An 18,697-nucleotide genomic window follows, 5' to 3' on the forward strand; every position below is an offset into this window, starting at 1 on the left:
TCCAACTAAAGCATCTCCAGGGAATCTAAAAATATGATACAGAAAATGACCAAATCATCTTTGTGGACTGTCTCGCATCTTCGCCAGATGGTTAGTGTTATGTAATGTATTTAGGACTCCCTGATGCAACGAATGTGCAGACTCCAGAGAGTGAAGAACCTGGCCTCCCAGATGCTGTGCAGGCCTCAACCACTCCATCACGCTTCCCCAGCTTTCAGGCGCCTTCATTGGCTGCCAGTGAAACATGAATCCAGCATAAATCATTATGCTTGGTCTGTAAAGCTATTTATGGAACTCAGCTTTCCTTAAAAACACAGAAATTGGAATGTCCCGTCAAGAGGACCCCTTCAGTCCACGGTATCCAGATAATATGTTGAATGCATTTTTTCGAGTGACAATAATGTTAAACATTTGGCTGAATTTTTTTTTTCGAATGTGTTATTTTTTTAATTTACATGTTTTTTTTGGTTTCGTGAGTAAAAAAAAAGTTTAACAAAAAAAAGGGTGGCGGGGTTTGGGGGGATCCCCCATTTCGAACTGAAAATAAATAATTTAAAATTTAAAAAAAAGACATTCGACATTTTTTTTTTTCGGCCAAATGTTTTCCACATTACGGCATTCGAAAAAATGTCATTCAAAATACTGTAGGTAAACCGGCAGCAAGGCTATGGAATTCTATGGCAAGGGAAATCAAGTCAACCTCTTCTGAATTTTCATAAAAAGTTAAAAACATGTCTCTTTTAAAGATCGGTTACTCGGAGCCCTCTAAGCCAGCTATATGGTCTCTTCTTTATTTGCTAGTTCAGTGCCAGTGTGCCGAAAGGTGGTTGGCAGTGCTCCATGGAAATAGAAACAGAAATTGTACTCCGAAGGTAGCTCAAATTGTTAAAAAGATATAACCGGTCACCTCCACAAATGTATCTTCCTTGTTTACCATGGAGTCCTCTGTTGACTGTACGCTCAGAACTGTAACAGTGAATACAGGCTAAACCCGGGTGGTGGGTTCGGGGTGCTGGATATACAGACAAGGCCCCTCACGACTGTAAGCCAAAGAAAATAAACCGCTTAGGGGCTGCATGGCAGTGGAGGTGGAGTGACTTTGCTGAAAATGCTTGTGGGGACATGACACCTAAAGGAAAGGGGTCCCTGACAAATGAGGGGGGGGGGCAAAATGCTGTGCCCTGAAAGTTGGGGGGCAAATACCCTTGCCCTCCCTAAAATGATGTCCATGCTGCATGAACTTATTTTAATTTAAAATCAGATACAATTGGAAATAACGGAAATTTCAATTTGTCAGAAAAGCTGTTTTCCTTTTAATGTGTCTTTCTGCTGTGGTGATGGTAAAAGATGTATCGGAATGCTCACATCTACTCTGCATTCACCGTAAAAGGTTACCATATGGGACTGGCAAACAGTTTAATGTGTGGACAACACAAACATCCATTAGTGCTGATATAAATGAGTAGCACTATATTGATTCATTCATGAAATTCTTTGATGCATAGGCATGTACCATCAGTGGGGGAATTGGCACATCATTGTGCCCTTTGCATGAGCCCAGGAAACCATACGGGGCGTTGAATGTTGGTACACGGCATGTTTTTAGGACCATGAGATAGTCTATCAAGTCTATAGGATCTGGTACATGGTCATATTTGGTAAACTAGAGGCAAGATTTTATAGCTTGGACAGTAACTTGATTGAGATGTGGGAAAGAAAGTAAAACGGCCTTAAATGCAGTGTTGAGCTTACGACGTACAAGTACCTGAGATTCGGCTATAGGCAAGTGTAGCACCCTTACAGTAAACAATTAGGACTAACACAATTCCTAAGCACTAGAAGAATAAAACCTCCACTAAGAGAAGGATGGTCTATCCCTCTGAACGACCAACGTCACATGTCAGTGGGGGTCCCCACAAGTTCTCAGTCAGTGGGTATCCCCCAGTTTCTGAGTCAGGGCTATCTCCCTGGTTCTCAGTCAGTGGGGATCCCCCCAGGTTCTCTGTCGGGGGATCCCCCTGGTTCTCAGTCAGTGGGGATCCCCCAGGTTCTCAGTCAGTGGGGATAGCACCAGGTTTTTAGAGTTGTGAAATTCATAGACTGAAGCAAAGCACAACCAAAGAAAGCTAGCTTTGGTTGGGAACTGACTCTGGATCAACCTTGTTCACTCCAACTCCAAAACGGCGCATCACTAAAGCAGCATGCCTGACGTGAATGTAAAAAATGTGAACTGCAATAACAAATCGGATTGTCCAGAAGGCAAATGTTCACATTCAAAGTGTGAGGTGAATGACGGCTTCTTTTTTAATACATTATTAACATCATCAATATCTATGATATATATTATTAGTTGGAAAGATTACCAACACATATCTCATTTTCTTCTTCGACATTCCAGGCTTCTGGAAAGTTAAAGTTCTGCAGTTGCGACCTATTTGCTAAGCTTTTACAGCTGGATGCTGTCTTCCTATCGATCTGAACTCTTGGAGACTCACGTTCGGCAAGTCGCATGTCCAATATGGCCATTCCTTGTATCCACTAGTATCTGAGTAAGACACATTACTTTTGAGTGACCTGAAGGTTGCCCACAACACACACTCTGATGACTGGCATCAAAGACTGTTGATATGCACAAGAGGGCAAGGACTGACAGCAAATGATGCCCCATGCAGACCAATGCAAACTCTCTCCCTGGACATGGGATGAAGCTGGAGTGCATGGCATTGGAGAAACATGCATCTTCCAGGCATTGTTCTATCTGGGTCAAGACTACTCAAGAAAATTGTTACTCTAAAGGAAGAGGAGCATGATAGGATAATGGTTGCCGGGATTGTCAATATACAGTCCCCAAGTTTTCAAGGGGGTCATACCAAGCCTTTTTCATGAATGCCGGGATCACCACATCGAAACTGACCTCTTTACAGCGTCACCATCGAGGACCTTGATCAATTGTTTCCAGGGACTGAAGGCGATGTGCAGCTATTTCATCTACATAATGCAGAAATGGGAAACTCTAACGAGAGCAGGAGCCTTTCAGGATGGAGAAATACTTGGGATTGTTTGCCATCGACCCTTATGGGATGGGACATACAATGGGGAGTACTCGTTAACCTGAATTCATCCTAATGAATTAGAAGGCTGAAGCAGCCTGGAGTGATTATCCTGAAATATAGCCGGTTGGAAAAATAGACTACAAGACCTTGATTTTTGGGAAGCCGTAGGAAAGCACAATAATAACATGCACATTGCAGTACACACAGACGGGTCTGCTGTGTGTTATAGCTTCCCAGTTCCACACCAAACTGCCCCCGCGGTTACACATAGCAGATTAGGTGGCAATCTGGTGATATGCCTAAACATGGCTTTATGATGGAAAATGAGAGACTTGAAATCTCTCATAGTAGTTAAGGCGTTGTTGCCTGAATCGGTTCTGGGACATGTAGGGAACTTACAGAATAATTTGGTTCACAAAAGCAAATGATAATTTTTGCACCTGAGTGGTAAAGTCAGAGTGGAGTGGGATTGTGCAATCCCATGCAGTCTGAGTGTGTGAAAAAGGGCAGAGTGGCATATTTTCCCAAAATCTGACGATGCACCTGCCAGTAGAGGGTGACGATGATCAGATCCCTCACCCCACACGAGAAAAGAGAGCTTTGCGGCCCACCCTCACTGGTAGGAGAGGTCCCCATGGAACACCCCAAATGCAGCAGGTCTCAGCAAGACCCGTTTGAGAAAAAAAACAACACGTTTTAGAGCGGAATTTGCTGTAATTTGCTCTAAATTTGAGCGGTTTTGCAATCCACATTGCTGGCTCTGTAACATGGAACGGCCATTCATAGGAAAAGGAGCTCAATTAGCTCTGGGCAGGTCCCCAATTCGAATGTGAACCTCCCCAGTAAGTTCCTTCTGGGGGGACGAGGCAGATGTTACCGCCTGTCACCTGTGGATATTTCCCAACAGCAGAGCCAACCACCCAGTGCCACTGGACTTCTGTAAGGGCTGATGGTGGACAACCCAGCAGTCTGCGTCCACACTTTTCTGTAACGAGGCCCAAGGGGTTAGATTATTATGAATGTTCATTTCAAGCCAAAAAAGCAAGTGAAATTAAGAGCTGAAATGACTGCATGTTCGAGTCTTACTAAAATAAGACAGCAAAACCCATGTAGGCCTGTCATCGTTTCAGATTACTTCAATCTTAGTTTACATGGACATGGATTGGATGAACCCTGGACTGATTAACAGGCTGACGTATGGACAATGCCCAGGGCTTTCTTTCCTGTTGTCTCTCCGGGTCAGAGAGCAGAGGGGGGTCTAGTAAAGTTTTGATATAGTTAGACGCATTGTCGATCTTCCATCAGTGGAATGTTTGAAAAAAGCACACACACCTAGTGACTTAAAATGTTTAAGTGCTTTTCACTGCAAGATAACTCAGTGTGTTAAGTATATGCGGCTGTCCCCTTACATCTCTATGTAGTCACACGATTAAATCCCACACGGCCGTTTCAGTCCTTCATCCCTGGAGCTGAAAACGTCAATTGGTTTTCCCAACTGCTAGAAAAGCCACTAGGCCAGGAGGACACTTACGAGAATCGTTGAAGTTGTTGGCAAAACCTAGAAGCTTCGTGAATTCTAATAAGAACTGTTCCAATAACTGTGCAAGCCACTGTCAAAACAAAGAGGCTGGGAATAAGCCTCTGAGAATTACGCAAGCTGCTGGCGAGGCCAATGTGCTACGTTGATGCCGCTCACAGACTGTGCTTAGTGCTAAAGTCCTAGTAGCTTGATGCTAAGCTTCTGAGAAAGCCAGCTGCAGACTAATGCCACAAGAGGGTTTAAACCTCTGCAGTACTAGCTTTAGCATAATAGCACTAGAGGTTGGTGGCAAACCTCTGAGAGACTGACACATACGCATTCTATAAGAGGTTGAAGATGGGCCTAGGTGTTACTATTATCGTTTGATGCGCAAAGACAATGGGCCCGTTTCATGGAATTATCTGCGCGGAAAATCGGGACTTTGCGTGCCAAGCTGTGCTTAAAATCCTGTTTGTCGATTCATGGAATTGAAAGCGCAGCACTTTTTCATGCTTTGCGTCGACTTCGCGCAAGCTCAGCACGTCACTGCCAGAGGCTGAGTGCCTTGCGCAAAACATCCTGCAGAGTGTGGGTGTGGATTGTGCAGAGGGCAGGATAGGGGGGTGGAACACAGAAATGAGGAAGAACAAGGGAAAATGTGGTTGTTACGAGGGACGGGCCGAAAGGCAGTCCATTGTACGCCCACTATTTCGTGGAACGATGCATGTTCATGGATTTGAGCACGCAACCGCTCTGCGGGGAAATGGCCACGCAAGCCCTCATACAATCTGGCACCTCAGAAGGCAGGCGTACAGACACTTGCAAATAGGAATCACCACGCAGAGGTAAAATTGGGTGTCAGATTTAGGGATGCGTGCAATGATTTATGGGGGTTTGTATGCAGATTTTCTGAGTTTTACCAGAGTTACGAAGTATAGCACACATGTTGTCAGCGTGCCAGAAACAGATACGGGGACGCCACACAGGGTCCCCGAGATGCAGGGGACCCCACACACTGTTTGAAGGGTGCATCTATTTGCAGTCGGTGGAGCACGCAACGGTGGCTGTTCTGGCTGTTTCTGATTTGTGTGGGGGCGTGTTGGGGGAGTTGCGGGCCGCAACTTGCATATTTGGTTACTTCGCGCAAAAAATACCATGATTACACAGGGCGCACATTTTTTATTCTGCACGCAGGTTTGTATAGTGTCGCTCTCGGCACACGGCCCTTGTGGGATAAATGCGCACTTTTCCATTAATCGGGCCCAATGAGTTTAAGATTCTGACAACAAGCTGAGAGGTTAAAGGGAAGCCTTATGAAATCAAGTTCACCGACAACTACCTTACAAATGTTTATTTTTATAAATAACAACCCTAAAACGCACTACTTTCCGGTTCTAAATTTAACTTCTTGGCATCAATGTGTCACAGGCTGTGCATGCGAATTGTTCAATGAGGAGATTCTGCTCTCACTTGATGGTGAAAGCGCTGAGACGGGTTGTGTTGATAAAGCACTCTCAAATGTGGCTTGTCCTACGATGCTTAGAAATCAAGTGAACACTCTTCATTCTTTTTCCAAAGAAATTGACTCCAAGGAGAATGGCCTCTGTGCCTAACTGACAATGTCGAAGTTTGGCAGGCAGGGGTGTTTGCTTTCCCCTCAGTAATGTGACATTGCACTACAGACTTTAGCAAAAACAGTACAGACATATGTGTCAATCAAGGAAGTACCGTTGTGACAGAATGCCATCTGGTGAAGGTGGGATACCCTGAGCTGTTTTGGATTTCTATTTTTAAAATGATGCAGGTAATGCTGCTTCTGAAAGTGAATTTTGGTAATCATTTACTGCTTTCATACTCCATGTTGAAAATCATAATGCAACTATACACCTTGCTGAGAGAGTCTACTGATATTCCAAGAAGCTGCCCTGCAGTGGCAACCGAGCAGGTTCTAAGGGCAAATGCCCATTCTTGAATACAGCTGTGGGAACCCAAAGTTACAACAGATAGAGTTGGCTTTTTAATCATATGCATCTCTGGTTTAAAGCATCCCAATTGTGTACCACAGAAGTCTGGGGGCAGATGAATGTCTAGAAAATAAGCCATGTCTGGTTTTGACACATGTTACTAGGATTACACAATTATACAGCCAAGGAATCTGATGTCAATTTATTGTCAGCTTGGTGGACAGTGACCGATTCTTTATAGGACGTTGTTGTGGAAACAATGAAAGTGGAAGAAGACCTCCTCATCAATATGGCGACTGCGTCCCAATGTGATGGCATCATGACTTCAAGACCCATGGTCTGGAATCGGAATGGAGAAGCCACGAATACAAGAGAGAGCACCACATGGTAAACTTTGCATCACAACTCTCGTATATGTCCCTGGTTGCCTATCCAAGTCTCCTGTCCATTCCTACCTCTTCTTGTACTCCTTCCTTGTTCTCTCTATTTCCTGGACCCTGTCCCTTCTTGTGTTCCTGTTCTTGCCTACCCTGGTTCCTGGACGTCTCTCCTTAGAGCTCATTGCTCTATTTGTGCTACTGTAATTAATTTGATTTGGCTGAAATTACCCTTAACTTGCTCCTGCATCCAATCCTTATTTCTTTGTGTACTGGACGAGGTTTTTCCCTGGCCTGAAGGGTTTTCCTCCTTATTGGACCGTTGCTTCTGGGGATGCCTCCTGCATTCTGTTTCATCCAGAAGGTCAGGTGGCTTTTAGGAGAGACAGGCCTTTCCTCTTCCCAACGACCTTGCGAGGGAGCTCTCAGGTAAGGACTGTCACTGAGACCTAGTGTGTATTAAACTGTCAGCGTTTATCGTACACACGACAACCATGTTGGATCACCCAGGAGTGCTCACCTTTGATCCTCCTGAGAAAGCTTGGCACATACTGGTACTTCAAATGATGTGTTGTCTTTACAATTACCCCTTCTCACCAAGTTGCTCATTACTGGACCCCTTTTGATGCAGATAGACACATGAGAGGGTTGGACTACTTTTGATGCAGGCAAATGAGGGAGGTGGAGTTAGAGGAGCCTTGGGAAGAGCTTCAGTCCACAGAGGGGTCTCCCTATCCTGGATTTATATAGGGCTCCCAAACGTCCTGTCTCCCTCCCTACTTCCTGCATACAAAGCACTCTGGGTACAACTTCAAAAGGCAAAGGACAGTAGTTACACCAGCCCGGATTGGACCCTTAACCACAGGCTTTCTATGGGCTACTCTGCGGTACCTTTTTGCCTTCATAAGGGGGAGCCCATCCCCTTGCTTGATTCTTCTTTGGACACTGCTTTAGGAATGATTCAATGCAACCTGGCTGGATTAGGAGTACAGACTACTCCAAAGTGCCAACAAACCAGGATACTATGATGCTGAAGCTGACATTTTTGCACTGTTTTGTCTCTAAGATAAGGAATTAGGGTGGGCAAAAGTGGCAGCTGAGACAAGCATGAAACTTTAGAATTTCAATTAAATTTGGTGGACAATGCAGATACATTGGCGACTCCAGACGAAGACACATCAGGCATAAAGTTTGGGAAATACTCTCCAGAAAAAAACGGGTCCCGTTTCATTAAAGTTAAGTCTAAGTTGAAGAGGGCGCGGGGAGGGGAACAACTTCATACGCATGTCATGAGGTTAGTCTTGTTTGGCAGCCTTCCTGTAAGGGGTCATGAAAAGATTTACAAATGTCTTGGAAGGTCTTGATGTGCGGGGTGACAATAGGTTCCTTAGTGGCTCTCTTAAGTGTTTACCTGACAAAACCGAGGTTTGGAAATCTGTGCCTAAAATTGAGATTGCCCTGGATTTCATGAGCAGGTTTACTCTAATGAAAAGTTCATAGTGCATGGAACGCCCTCTGTACAAATATTTCAGCATGCTGTCTCTTTTCCCTCGGAAATACCTTAGAATTCTTGACTTTTAGAAAAAGCGATGCACACAGTGAGGAAAGAATCCCAGTCTACCTGATTGTTTGGTACTACCATGGCTACGAAGGCCTGCTGGGACCGGGCATGAACACTGCATTAACTGGTAATGACATGATCTGAACACTGTGATTTTGTAGCATCAGTGCGGAGGAAGGAGGGGGTGAGAGTGAGAGGGTTCAGGGGGAATATTATTATGGGAAGATTATTTCAGAAACCATTTCCTACCACTATTGCCTGCTTCTCCCCTCAGGTTCCTGGTCCTGCTTGCTGCAATAGAAGTTAGAACTATGCTGCCATTACATTAACTATGCCCCTAAATTGTTTTTAAGTACACAGTTCTTATGAATCATTTCCAACACTTTAAAACATGCACAGGCTTCCCCTACCACTAATGATTGAAATGGGCTGCACCAGCTCATGGCTTGAACACTCGCCTGCGACATGGAGTTCGCCTCGAATTGGCAAGTTTGAGTCCCAGCAGGGCCGACTCAGCCCTTTATCCTTCTGCGGTCAGTACATTGAATACTACAAGATTGGGTGACAATAACAGCTATTAGTACAGCACTTAAAAGGGGGAGGAGTCAGCCCTATCGAAATCTGTTATTATTATGATTAGACTAAGTATTATAAGGAAGAGAATTTGCAGGAGTTGTGTGTATTGAATTGCCTTCATACAAATAGTTACACTTCACATTATAATCATACTGTTATACGCTTGGACCATGGACAATAGTAACTGCAGTTCTGAGAACCTTTGGGACTTGGCGCGCCTTTATCCACTTCCTAGTTTAGGATCTTCCACCTTAACCCATCCTCCTGCGTACACACCCTGGTGCTGTAGCAGCTGCTGGACCAGCGCGCCCTACCTTCTTCCTCCCTCTCTACCTACCTCCCTACCTGCAGCCCTGGTTGAGCTGCCTCTGCTTTTTGGTGCAGCGTGTTTACACCCTTGTGTGTCCCTCCAGTTGTGATGTGTCCCTCCAGTTGTGACCTGCACGGATCTGGAAAGGTCCCTGGTCCCGCACTAATGCGAGTCTTTCTAGTTGTGCTGGCGTCACCGGTCTTTTAGTATTATTCCCCAACCCGGTAACATGTCTGATGATGTAGTGTATGGTATGTGGACATTTTGACAGGTCAGGAAAAATGGCACTGGGTGGTTGGCACAAATGCTTAGAAGACATAAAGCGCCTGACTTACAAAACGTTTTTCAATGGGATTTTCCCACAATCTTAAAAATGCCTGAGGCCTTGCTTGCTATCTGCTCCTGCATTGTTCTGGCTGGATATCGCAGCTAAAGCTAACTATGGGCACGCTTCACAGAAAATACGCAAAAATCCTGCAAAGTCCCCCGCGAGGAGGATAAAATAACCTGATGTGGAAATTAAATCGATTTGCCCCTGGAATGCCCCCACACAAAGCGAATCCAGCCACATATGCCGACCTTTATGCTGTCTTCATCCTCAGCATCAAGCACCCTGCCAATAGTGCGGGTCATCCCCCCGAAGCCAAGGCAGCACCCGGGCCACACTTCATAGAGTCCCCCATAACTCTTAACTGCACCCTGACAAAATGCGTACCAATATTTGTAACTCAAGTTAGCCCCCGGTAATTCTGCGTGTGAACCTCCGTAAATCAAGGCTTCACCCTGCTAATCTGCATATTATCACATCTAACCATGCCATGATCGGCACCCCAACTGCGTACCTGCACCCCTAAATTCTCAATTGTACCTCACCTTTGTGCATTGATTACAATGTGATTGGTACTTTGTGCATCCTTTCTTGTGGCAGAGAGCTTTTCTTGCTTCTTTTTCCCCCGATGTGAAGTTGCGCAGTCATATCCATGAATATGGTTGCCTTTGCGCTTGGCTGAGCATGCAATTACTTTACGTGGGCCTTCCCTCAAAATGCCCATGTTATTCCATGTTGTTCCTCATTCTGCATGATATGATATGATATGGCATTTGTAACGCGCCTATGCACAAGTGTTTCAAGGCGTGACGAGGCAGGGAGGGGGGGACAAAGGGAAGACAGACAACGATCTTATTAGGCCAAGTGCATGGGCAGAGGGAAAGGGAAAGTGCAAGGGGAAAGGTAGAGAAGGTAAGTGCAGACAAGTGCTGGGAAGGGGGGCTGTAGGTATACAGAGAAAGTCCCGCAGTGCAGGGGTTGCCAGGGAGGCAGTGCAAGGGACCGAGATCGGTGAGAGTGGCCCAGTTGCAGATTCAGTGCAGTTTCAGTCGGAATTTAGCAGGGGAGAGGGGGGGAGAGAGCAGAAGCAAAGAGGAAGGTTTTGGGGTGCTTGCGGAACTGGAGATGGTTCTCCTCAAGTTTTAGGGAGGCAGGAAGGCTGTTCCAGAGGGAGGCCCCTGCCGCGGAGAGAGATCTACCCCCAACTCGTTTCTTGGAGAAGCGGCTGACCCTGATGGAGTTGGAGGCGGATGAGCGAAGAGCTCGAGAAGGAAGATATTTAGGAAGAGAGAGTTTAAGGTATTTTGGCCCCAAACCCCAGAAGGCCTTGTGGACAATGCAGAGGGTTTTGAACTTAATCCTCAAAGCCACTGGGAGCCAGTGCAGAGATTTCACTCCTGGAGAGATATGGTCCCTGGGCTTGAGGCCAAGGACAAGTCTCGCAGTCCTGTGCTGGATGAGTTGCAGAGGGCGGAGAGTAGAGGCAGGCGGATTTGATAGAGGCTGTTACAGTAGTCCAGCTTAGAGAGAACCAGGGCTCTGGAGACAGTGAGCTTCTGGGGGAAGGAGAGGAAAGGAAGTATACCTCTGAGGAGGTGCAGCTGGTAGTGTGACTTCTTGGAGACGTCCGATATGTGAGGAGAGGAGAGAGGAGTCGAAGATGACCCCGAGGTTTTTTGCCTTGCAGGTAGGAGCAGGAAGAGGGCCAAGAGAGGCCGGCCAGAGAGCTGCAGGGAAGGAGGGAGTTGGTCTGCCGATGAGTAGAATCTCAGTCTTACTGGCATTAAGGCAGAGGTTATTGGCGGCACACCATTCCTGGATAGCAGACAGACAGTCAGAGATGAAGGAAGGAGAGGAGGAGGCCGAGGGTAGCCTGAAAATGAGCTGGGTATCATCCGCATAGCACTGAAAGTTGGGGCAGAGAGTGGCGATGCAGTGGGCAAGGAGTGCCAGATATTGGTTGAACAGCCAGGGAGAGATGGGGATGGAGAATGGGGAATACGCATGTTCCGCCCCCTATTTATTTCTTTGCTTAGGCCCGTCAACGCGCTCTGCTGCACGCAGAGAAGACAGACCCGTTCAGAGGCCCTGCAAAGACCTCAAAATGCATGTAAAGTGAGCTCCATGAATCAACAAACAGACTTTTGCGCACTTAAAAGTGTGCAAAGTCACTTTTCAGCACACAAAAAATTCCATGAATCAGGCCCTATATATTTTATCACAAGAAGCACGGTCTGCTAAGCATAGAGTAAAATCCCAAGGTGTATCTTTTTGTGTTTTGGTAAAAAACAAAAGAATAAAAAGATAAACAAAAAAAAAGAAAGGAATGCAGATTGTGTTCTGGCATAGCTTGTGTGTATAAACTAATAGCCTGAGCAGTGGCAACGTCTATGTTTCCACCGCTGCCTAAAAAGATAATGAGCAAAGGAGATTAAAATGCCATGCAGCTATAATTCATTTGTAATCATGCATGTTTTATAATTATGGTGGTTATAAGCAGAAATGTGTTTATAAACGATGTGATTTTAGCAAAAGCATACTTGCCTTGGTAGCTAGCCAAATTCGCTTCAATGGCATCATGTGTTTCTTTGGTTAGAGAAAGTGCATGCTTGTAGTTTGTGTTTGTTTCCATCCATGATTGTTGCTCTCTTTCCAGCTGGTTATTGATCTCTCGTTTCATCTTGATTATCTGTCCTTGAACCCTACAACCAGACGGACACGCTGTGACCTGTCAACAGGCAGAGTTTGAACATCACTGATATGTCCTGGTGTGTAAATGTTTGTGCTTGATAGTTCATCTCAAGGACAGAACACCCATGTGCACTCTTTTACCAGTCTGCATTACGTATTAATGTACTAAACCTCCATATTGTCCCTGAGATCCATGCAAGCCACCATCTTGTCTACCAAATAACAGTTTTCAGGCAGTGCTCTTGTCGTGGCAGCCATTTTGTTTTTCAAGATGATATTTTTCATGCAGTCGAATCTGTAACTCACATTTCGCCAGCGCAAAAGAGGGGCGTATACAAATCAAAACATGAGGAACATATGAATATTATGGACGTTAATAGTGTGCGGTGTGCTGCATATGCGGTTCTTTTGGAAAAAAGCAGTGTACTTGATTGAAACGCTGGTAGATTCAAGCCATTTTTCACGCACATCCCATTTTGATTGTTTGGTGCAATGGATCACCCCATAATTCTTTCCTTTCTAAAGCAACAGTGCAACTTGAATATGAACCCTAATAAAATGCCCTCCATGCAGATTTAAACATTAGAAACCTATAAAGTCATCAACTCTTGATAATGAGGCCTTCTCCTTGATGAGTGTTTTATGCTGTGTCAGCCAGGCAGCCTAGGATGCCCTGGGTTATGGCTGCCCTGTATTGTGTAATCAGGGCATACAGCACTGGCCGCAAGTTATACAGATTCACAAGGCACTTCAGTGGCACAGTGGGCATTTCTCCATCTGTAACCATTTTCAATATTCATCGCACTAAGGGGGTAAATGTGCAAAGTGGTTTTGCCACAAAGTAATTAGATGAAGGGGAACACAACATGATTGCCACACAATGGGTTTCATCCTCCACACAGCAAAAATGAGGCAACATATATTTTGTTCCATTGCTTGCTATCAAAATCCAGAGAAGTCGGTTTGCCCTGATGTCTGCCTGGCTCAAGATTTCTTTTAAATGCATTGATAAACTAATTATAGAAAAGATGGCAACAGTGAAAGAAGCAGGCTTTTGGCCACTTCATGTATGTAAGATTGGGACAGCTGCCTTGTGGACAGCATTCCATCAAGTGAGGTCATTTTCCTTAGGGTTTGAGGGGGGATTCAACTATGCTCATCAAGCAAATGGAAGGAGACTTTCTGGAATTAAAAGGACGTCTCTTCAGTCCGACATTATGAAGGGGGACAGTGGGGGGCATCTGCAATGGCTGGATGGGACAAATCAAGCTGTGGTTGAGAATGTTATGATATCGAGGCGATTCCCGGCATGTAGATTTCTGCCAACAACACTCACCATTGGGAAAACCTGCGAAAAATATTTAACAAGCACCATTCCTGGCATTGTTTTGTGTGATAGTGTTTTGTGTGAGGCAGGATTTGTACAACTGCACAATTCTTTGTTTGGGTTTCACTGAGTTTATTTTGAGGGTGAGTGGCGTTTCCCCATCACTGGAACACTCAATTGACTGATACGTGGTTATGTTTTTGCTGAAACTAAGACAGAAAGGCGTGCAAAGCACAGTGTGGCTGGGGTGATTGATAGGTTTACATGAGAAGGCTGTACACCTAAAATAGCAACTTACCCAGAGTTACACTTTCTGTCTGCATCATTTATGAGTCACTATATGTTTCCAAGTACTTGGATTGTGTGCCCTGCTTATGTTTGGGCTAAACTATAATCCTCTGACACAGTCAAATGAGAGGGAAGCATGGGCCCGGATGCCTTTATTCTATTTCTGGTTGGTTCGGGTGATATTTTAACAATCCAAAAGCTGCAACACGGTGCAAGGAATGGTAAATGCCTACTTTCTTTTCTGGCTGAACCTAGACGGTACTGAACCATTTCAATGATTATATATGTTACTAGAACGTATGTTATGTTATCTTAAAGGATCTTATACCGTGCACTGTCACCACCTGCGTGGTCCTTTGACGCCCTGGTGGATCTGTAAAGCAAGGTGGTAAGGAGTGGGAAAGTTAGTAGGAATGAGCTGTAGAAAAAAGCAAGAGAGCTGTGATGTGCTGTTGCCAGCTACAGTTTGGTTTCCACCGTTCGCTAAGCGTAGGTGTATTTTTCGGTTGGTATCCGCCGTGTGCTGTTGTGCGAGGCTATGTGTGGTTTGCTTCGTTGTTGTGGTGTAGACATAGACACTGAAGCAGATAAAAGAGTGTTGTTTGTGCGACTGATGCATTTCTATTGAATGTCTCTGGACCCAAAATGGCAATTTACCCAGAATTCCACCTTTTCTTTTGTTTAATGTATATGTCATAGTACTTTTCCAAGTATTTGGTATTTCTTTGATTTCAGAAATGAAGGCTTCCAGGCTCGTGCTTTAATTATACCCACCATGTTGCAACCTGACTCACCTATGGAACTTTGAGCATAGTGTGCCCCATTCTGTAAGTGCCTACACAGCTACCAGGGCCATATTTGTTTTCATATCCTCCAAAAGGCTATGTCATATTCTAATGAGGCCCCACCTACCTTTTCTGGGTAGAGAAAGAATGGGGGCTCAAGTCAGCTAAACAATCAGAAGCGTAGCAGGAAACATATCAGTGGACGGTCCCTCTTCCCACACAGGCCCTGCATGGTTCTCAAAGTTATCTTTGTGCAGTGTTATTTCTCAGCTGTGTCCCTGTCAGTCCTTTTTTATGAATTTCCAGTTTTCATACCCACCACTCCTGAAATCGGGTCACAGTGGGCATTTATTTGCCTTTCAGAGCAGGAATATATAGTAATGTGTCTGTGACGCATCATCACCCTTAGCATCCTATTGAAACATCTAGTTCTAGGGTCACTCTTCCAAAGATAATGATGAAATAATAATCACCTTAGTTCATTTCCTCTAGTGTACACATGTTTGAACAATGATGGGTCTCTATATCAGAAATGCGGTTTATACTGCACGCTTCATTGGCCCTTCTCTGCCATGACTTCAATCTGCCTTTAACTTCCCGACCTCTGAATTGAACACAATACCCGGTTGAGGCCTCACATGGTGTCTGTACAGCAATAGCAACGCCTCCCTTGTGTAGCTAGCTATGCCTCTTCCCTTGCCTGCCGTGCTGACGCCTCCCTTGTTTAGCTAGCTATCCCTCCTCCCTTGCTTGACATACCAATGCCTCCCTTGTTCAGGTAGCTATGCTCTTCACTTATCCACCGAAACATTGCCTCCCTTGTTCAGGGAGCTATGCTCTTTGCTTTCCCTCCATAACAACGCCTCCCTTGTTCAGCTAGCTATGCCTCTTCCCTTGCTTGCGGTACCAATGCCTCCCTTGTCCACCTAGCTATTTGCTTCCCTTACCTGCCACTCCAATACCTCCCTTGTTCAGCTAGCTGTGCTCTTCCCATGCCCTCGTACCAGTAGCTCCCAGCTTCAGTTAGCTATGCTCTTCACCTGGGCACCATAACACCTCCCTTGGTTAGGTAGCTATGCTTTTAACTTGCCCACTGTAACAACACCTTCCTTGTTCAGCTAGCTATGCTCTTCATCTGCCCATCTTGACAACGCCTCCCTTGTTCAGATAGGTATGCCTCTTCATTTGCCTGCCATAACACCTCTCTTGCTGTGCTAGGTATGCCTCTTCCCTTGCTTGCCATAATGCCTCACTTGTTCGGCTAGGTAAGCCTCTTTCCTTGCCTTGCTCGCCACACACCTCCCATGTTCATCTAGGGATGCCTCTTCCCTCGCTTGCCATCACACTTTCCTTGTTCAGCTATGTATGCCTCTTCCCTTGCTCACCAAAACACCTTTCTTGCTGAGCTAGGTGTACCTCTTCGCTTGCTCACCATAACACCTCTCGCTGAGCTGGGTATTCCTCTTCCCTTGCTCACCATAATAGCTCTCTTGCTGAGCTAGCTATGCCTCTTCCCTTGCTCGCCATAGCACCTCCCATGTTCAGCTAGACATGCCTCTCCCCAGGCTCGCCATAACCCCTCTCTTGCTGAGCTATGTATGCCTCTTCCCTTGCTCGCCCTAACCACTCTCTTGCTGAGCTAGGTATGCCTCTTTCATGGCTCGCCATAGCACCTCCCATGTTCAGCTTTTTATGCCTCTTCCCTGGCTCGCCATGAGCACTCTCTTGCTGAGCTAGGTATGCCTGTTCCCTGGCTTGCCATAACCACTCTCTTGCTGAGCTAGCTATGCCTCTTCCCTTGCTCGCCATAACCACTCTCTTGCTGAGCTAGGTATGCCTGTTCCCTGTCTTGCCATAACCACTCTCTTGCTGAGCTAGCTATGTCTCTTCCCTTGCTCGCCATAACCTCTCTCTTGCTGAGCTTTGTATGCCTCTACCTTTGCTCGCCATAACCACTCTCTTGCTGAGCTAGTTATGCCTGTTCCCTGGCTCGCCATAATGACTCTCTTGCTGAGCTAGGTATGCCTGTTCCCTGGCTCGCCATAACCACTCTCTTGCTGAGCTAGCTATGCCTGTTCCCTTGCTTGCCATGACCACACTCTTGCTGAGCTAGCTATGCCTCTTCCCTTGCTCGCCATAACCACTCTCTTGCTGAGCCAGGTATGCCTGTTCCCTGTCTTGCCATAACCACTCTCTTGCTGAGCTAGCTATGTCTCTTCCCTTGCTCGCCATAACCTCTCTCTTGCTAAGCTTTGTATGCCTCTACCCTTGCTCGCCATAACCACTCTCTTGCTGAGCTAGTTATGCCTGTTCCCTGGCTCGCCATAATGACTCTCTTGCTGAGCTAGGTATGCCTGTTCCCTGGCTCGCCATAACCACTCTCTTGCTGAGCTAGCTATGCCTCTTCCCTTGCTCGCCCTAACCACTCTCTTGCTGAGCTAGCTATGCCTCTTGCCTTGCTCGCCCTAACCACTCTCTTGCTCAGCTAGCTATGCCTCTTCCCTTGCTCGCCCTAACCACTCTCTTGCTCAGCTATCTATGCCTCTTCCCTTGCTCCCGTAACAAGGCCTCGCGTAACAAGGCCTACCTTGATCAGCTAGGATAGTCTCTTCTCGTCCATGATGAAACCCCTCTTGCTCCGACCATGACCTTTTACGACTGGGAATTACATCAGTGAGATGATTTGCTGTAGTGTGGTGATACACAACGCCTCAGCAACTCAACTACATCCTATTGGTGCAGGTCCTAGCAGGATACCATGCACAGGGTTACATTTTTAAGCCAGTTCCTGGTGTTATGCAACAACATGTTAACTTGTTTTGAGTGAACAGATCCATTACTGTAGCATACACTGCATTACATATTAACCAGTGTCCACGATTATTCTAACACAAGTGCTCTTTTTCCCCTCCAAACATGGAGCCGTATTCCAAGTCTGACGTTTCAGTAAAACATGGCAGTAGAGTGGTATTGATGGAATTAGCTCCATTTTACCGTACCAGCGGATTCAGACTTTTGTGGTGAAGTGGAGGAGACACCTTCTTATGTAACCACATAGCACACAAAACAATTGAAAGAATTATCCAGGTGGACTCACCACCCACAACAATTCCTCCATATCCCCTGTGGTGTCCCATGGGCTCCAAAAATGGGATTCATCTCCACTACTACCCCACAAGTAACCTGGTGGTTAATCTACCAGATCGAGTATCAGTAACTGTAAATATGTTGGTGGTATTTCCCCTTCGAAATATGACAGAGCCCATAACGAGGGCTATAGTGACATCTGCCACCCCCTCAAAAAACCCTCAACCTGTAAGCCCCAAATGGTTCACGTGGACTTGGTCGTAGAGCAATGCTCACTTCTGAATGAACGGTAGGTTTGTGCTCTATTGTGTGTTTAGCAAGTGGCAACACTTCACCTCCTTGGTTCTAGGCATGTTCTTAGCTAGTTCACATTAAATAATATTCTTGGTTTTGTGTGTATTTATTTATATATATATATATATATATATATATATATATATATATATATATATATATATATATATATATATATATATATATATTTCACACGAAGAAGTAAAACAAAATGCATAGGTTCTGGTGGAGTGAACTACTTCCAGAAATGAGCCCAACCCCCAAAACACTCAGAGTGTGATGGCATGAAACTTATGATTAAGAAACAAGGTGTTCCTGGAAGTGGCTCTGAGTGTGTTATGAGCGTGGTGGATGGTTGCGCACTGATATGTACATCTCTTCCATTCACTCCTTCAGAAACTCATATATATGTTTGCAGATTGCGCTCTCACAAACTGGGGGCAGGTGCCTATACCCACCGTTATTCCACTCCAGGCTGCTTCGTTTCTCAGAGCGGTTTTATTCCATTGATGCTCAAAACCAGTCACTCTTTCACTC

General features: G+C 45.5%; 1 protein-coding gene across 1 annotated transcript in view; it reads right to left on the minus strand.

The window, feature by feature from the left end:
• Window positions 1-12,410, minus strand: part of LOC138516296 (fibrinogen alpha chain-like) — a 196,514-nt gene extending 184,104 nt beyond the window's left edge. Inside the window, exon 1 of the mRNA XM_069631309.1 lies at window positions 12,233-12,410. Within this exon, the coding sequence (XP_069487410.1) occupies window positions 12,233-12,368 (136 nt within the window). The 5' untranslated portion in view covers window positions 12,369-12,410. The remainder of the gene's footprint in view (window positions 1-12,232) is intronic.
• Between the last annotated feature and the right edge of the window lie 6,287 nt (window positions 12,411-18,697).

The sequence above is a fragment of the Ambystoma mexicanum genome, chromosome 6q, assembly GCF_040938575.1.
Source record: "Ambystoma mexicanum isolate Mex_15411 chromosome 6q, UKY_AmexF1_1, whole genome shotgun sequence".
Taxonomy (NCBI): domain Eukaryota; kingdom Metazoa; phylum Chordata; class Amphibia; order Caudata; family Ambystomatidae; genus Ambystoma; species Ambystoma mexicanum.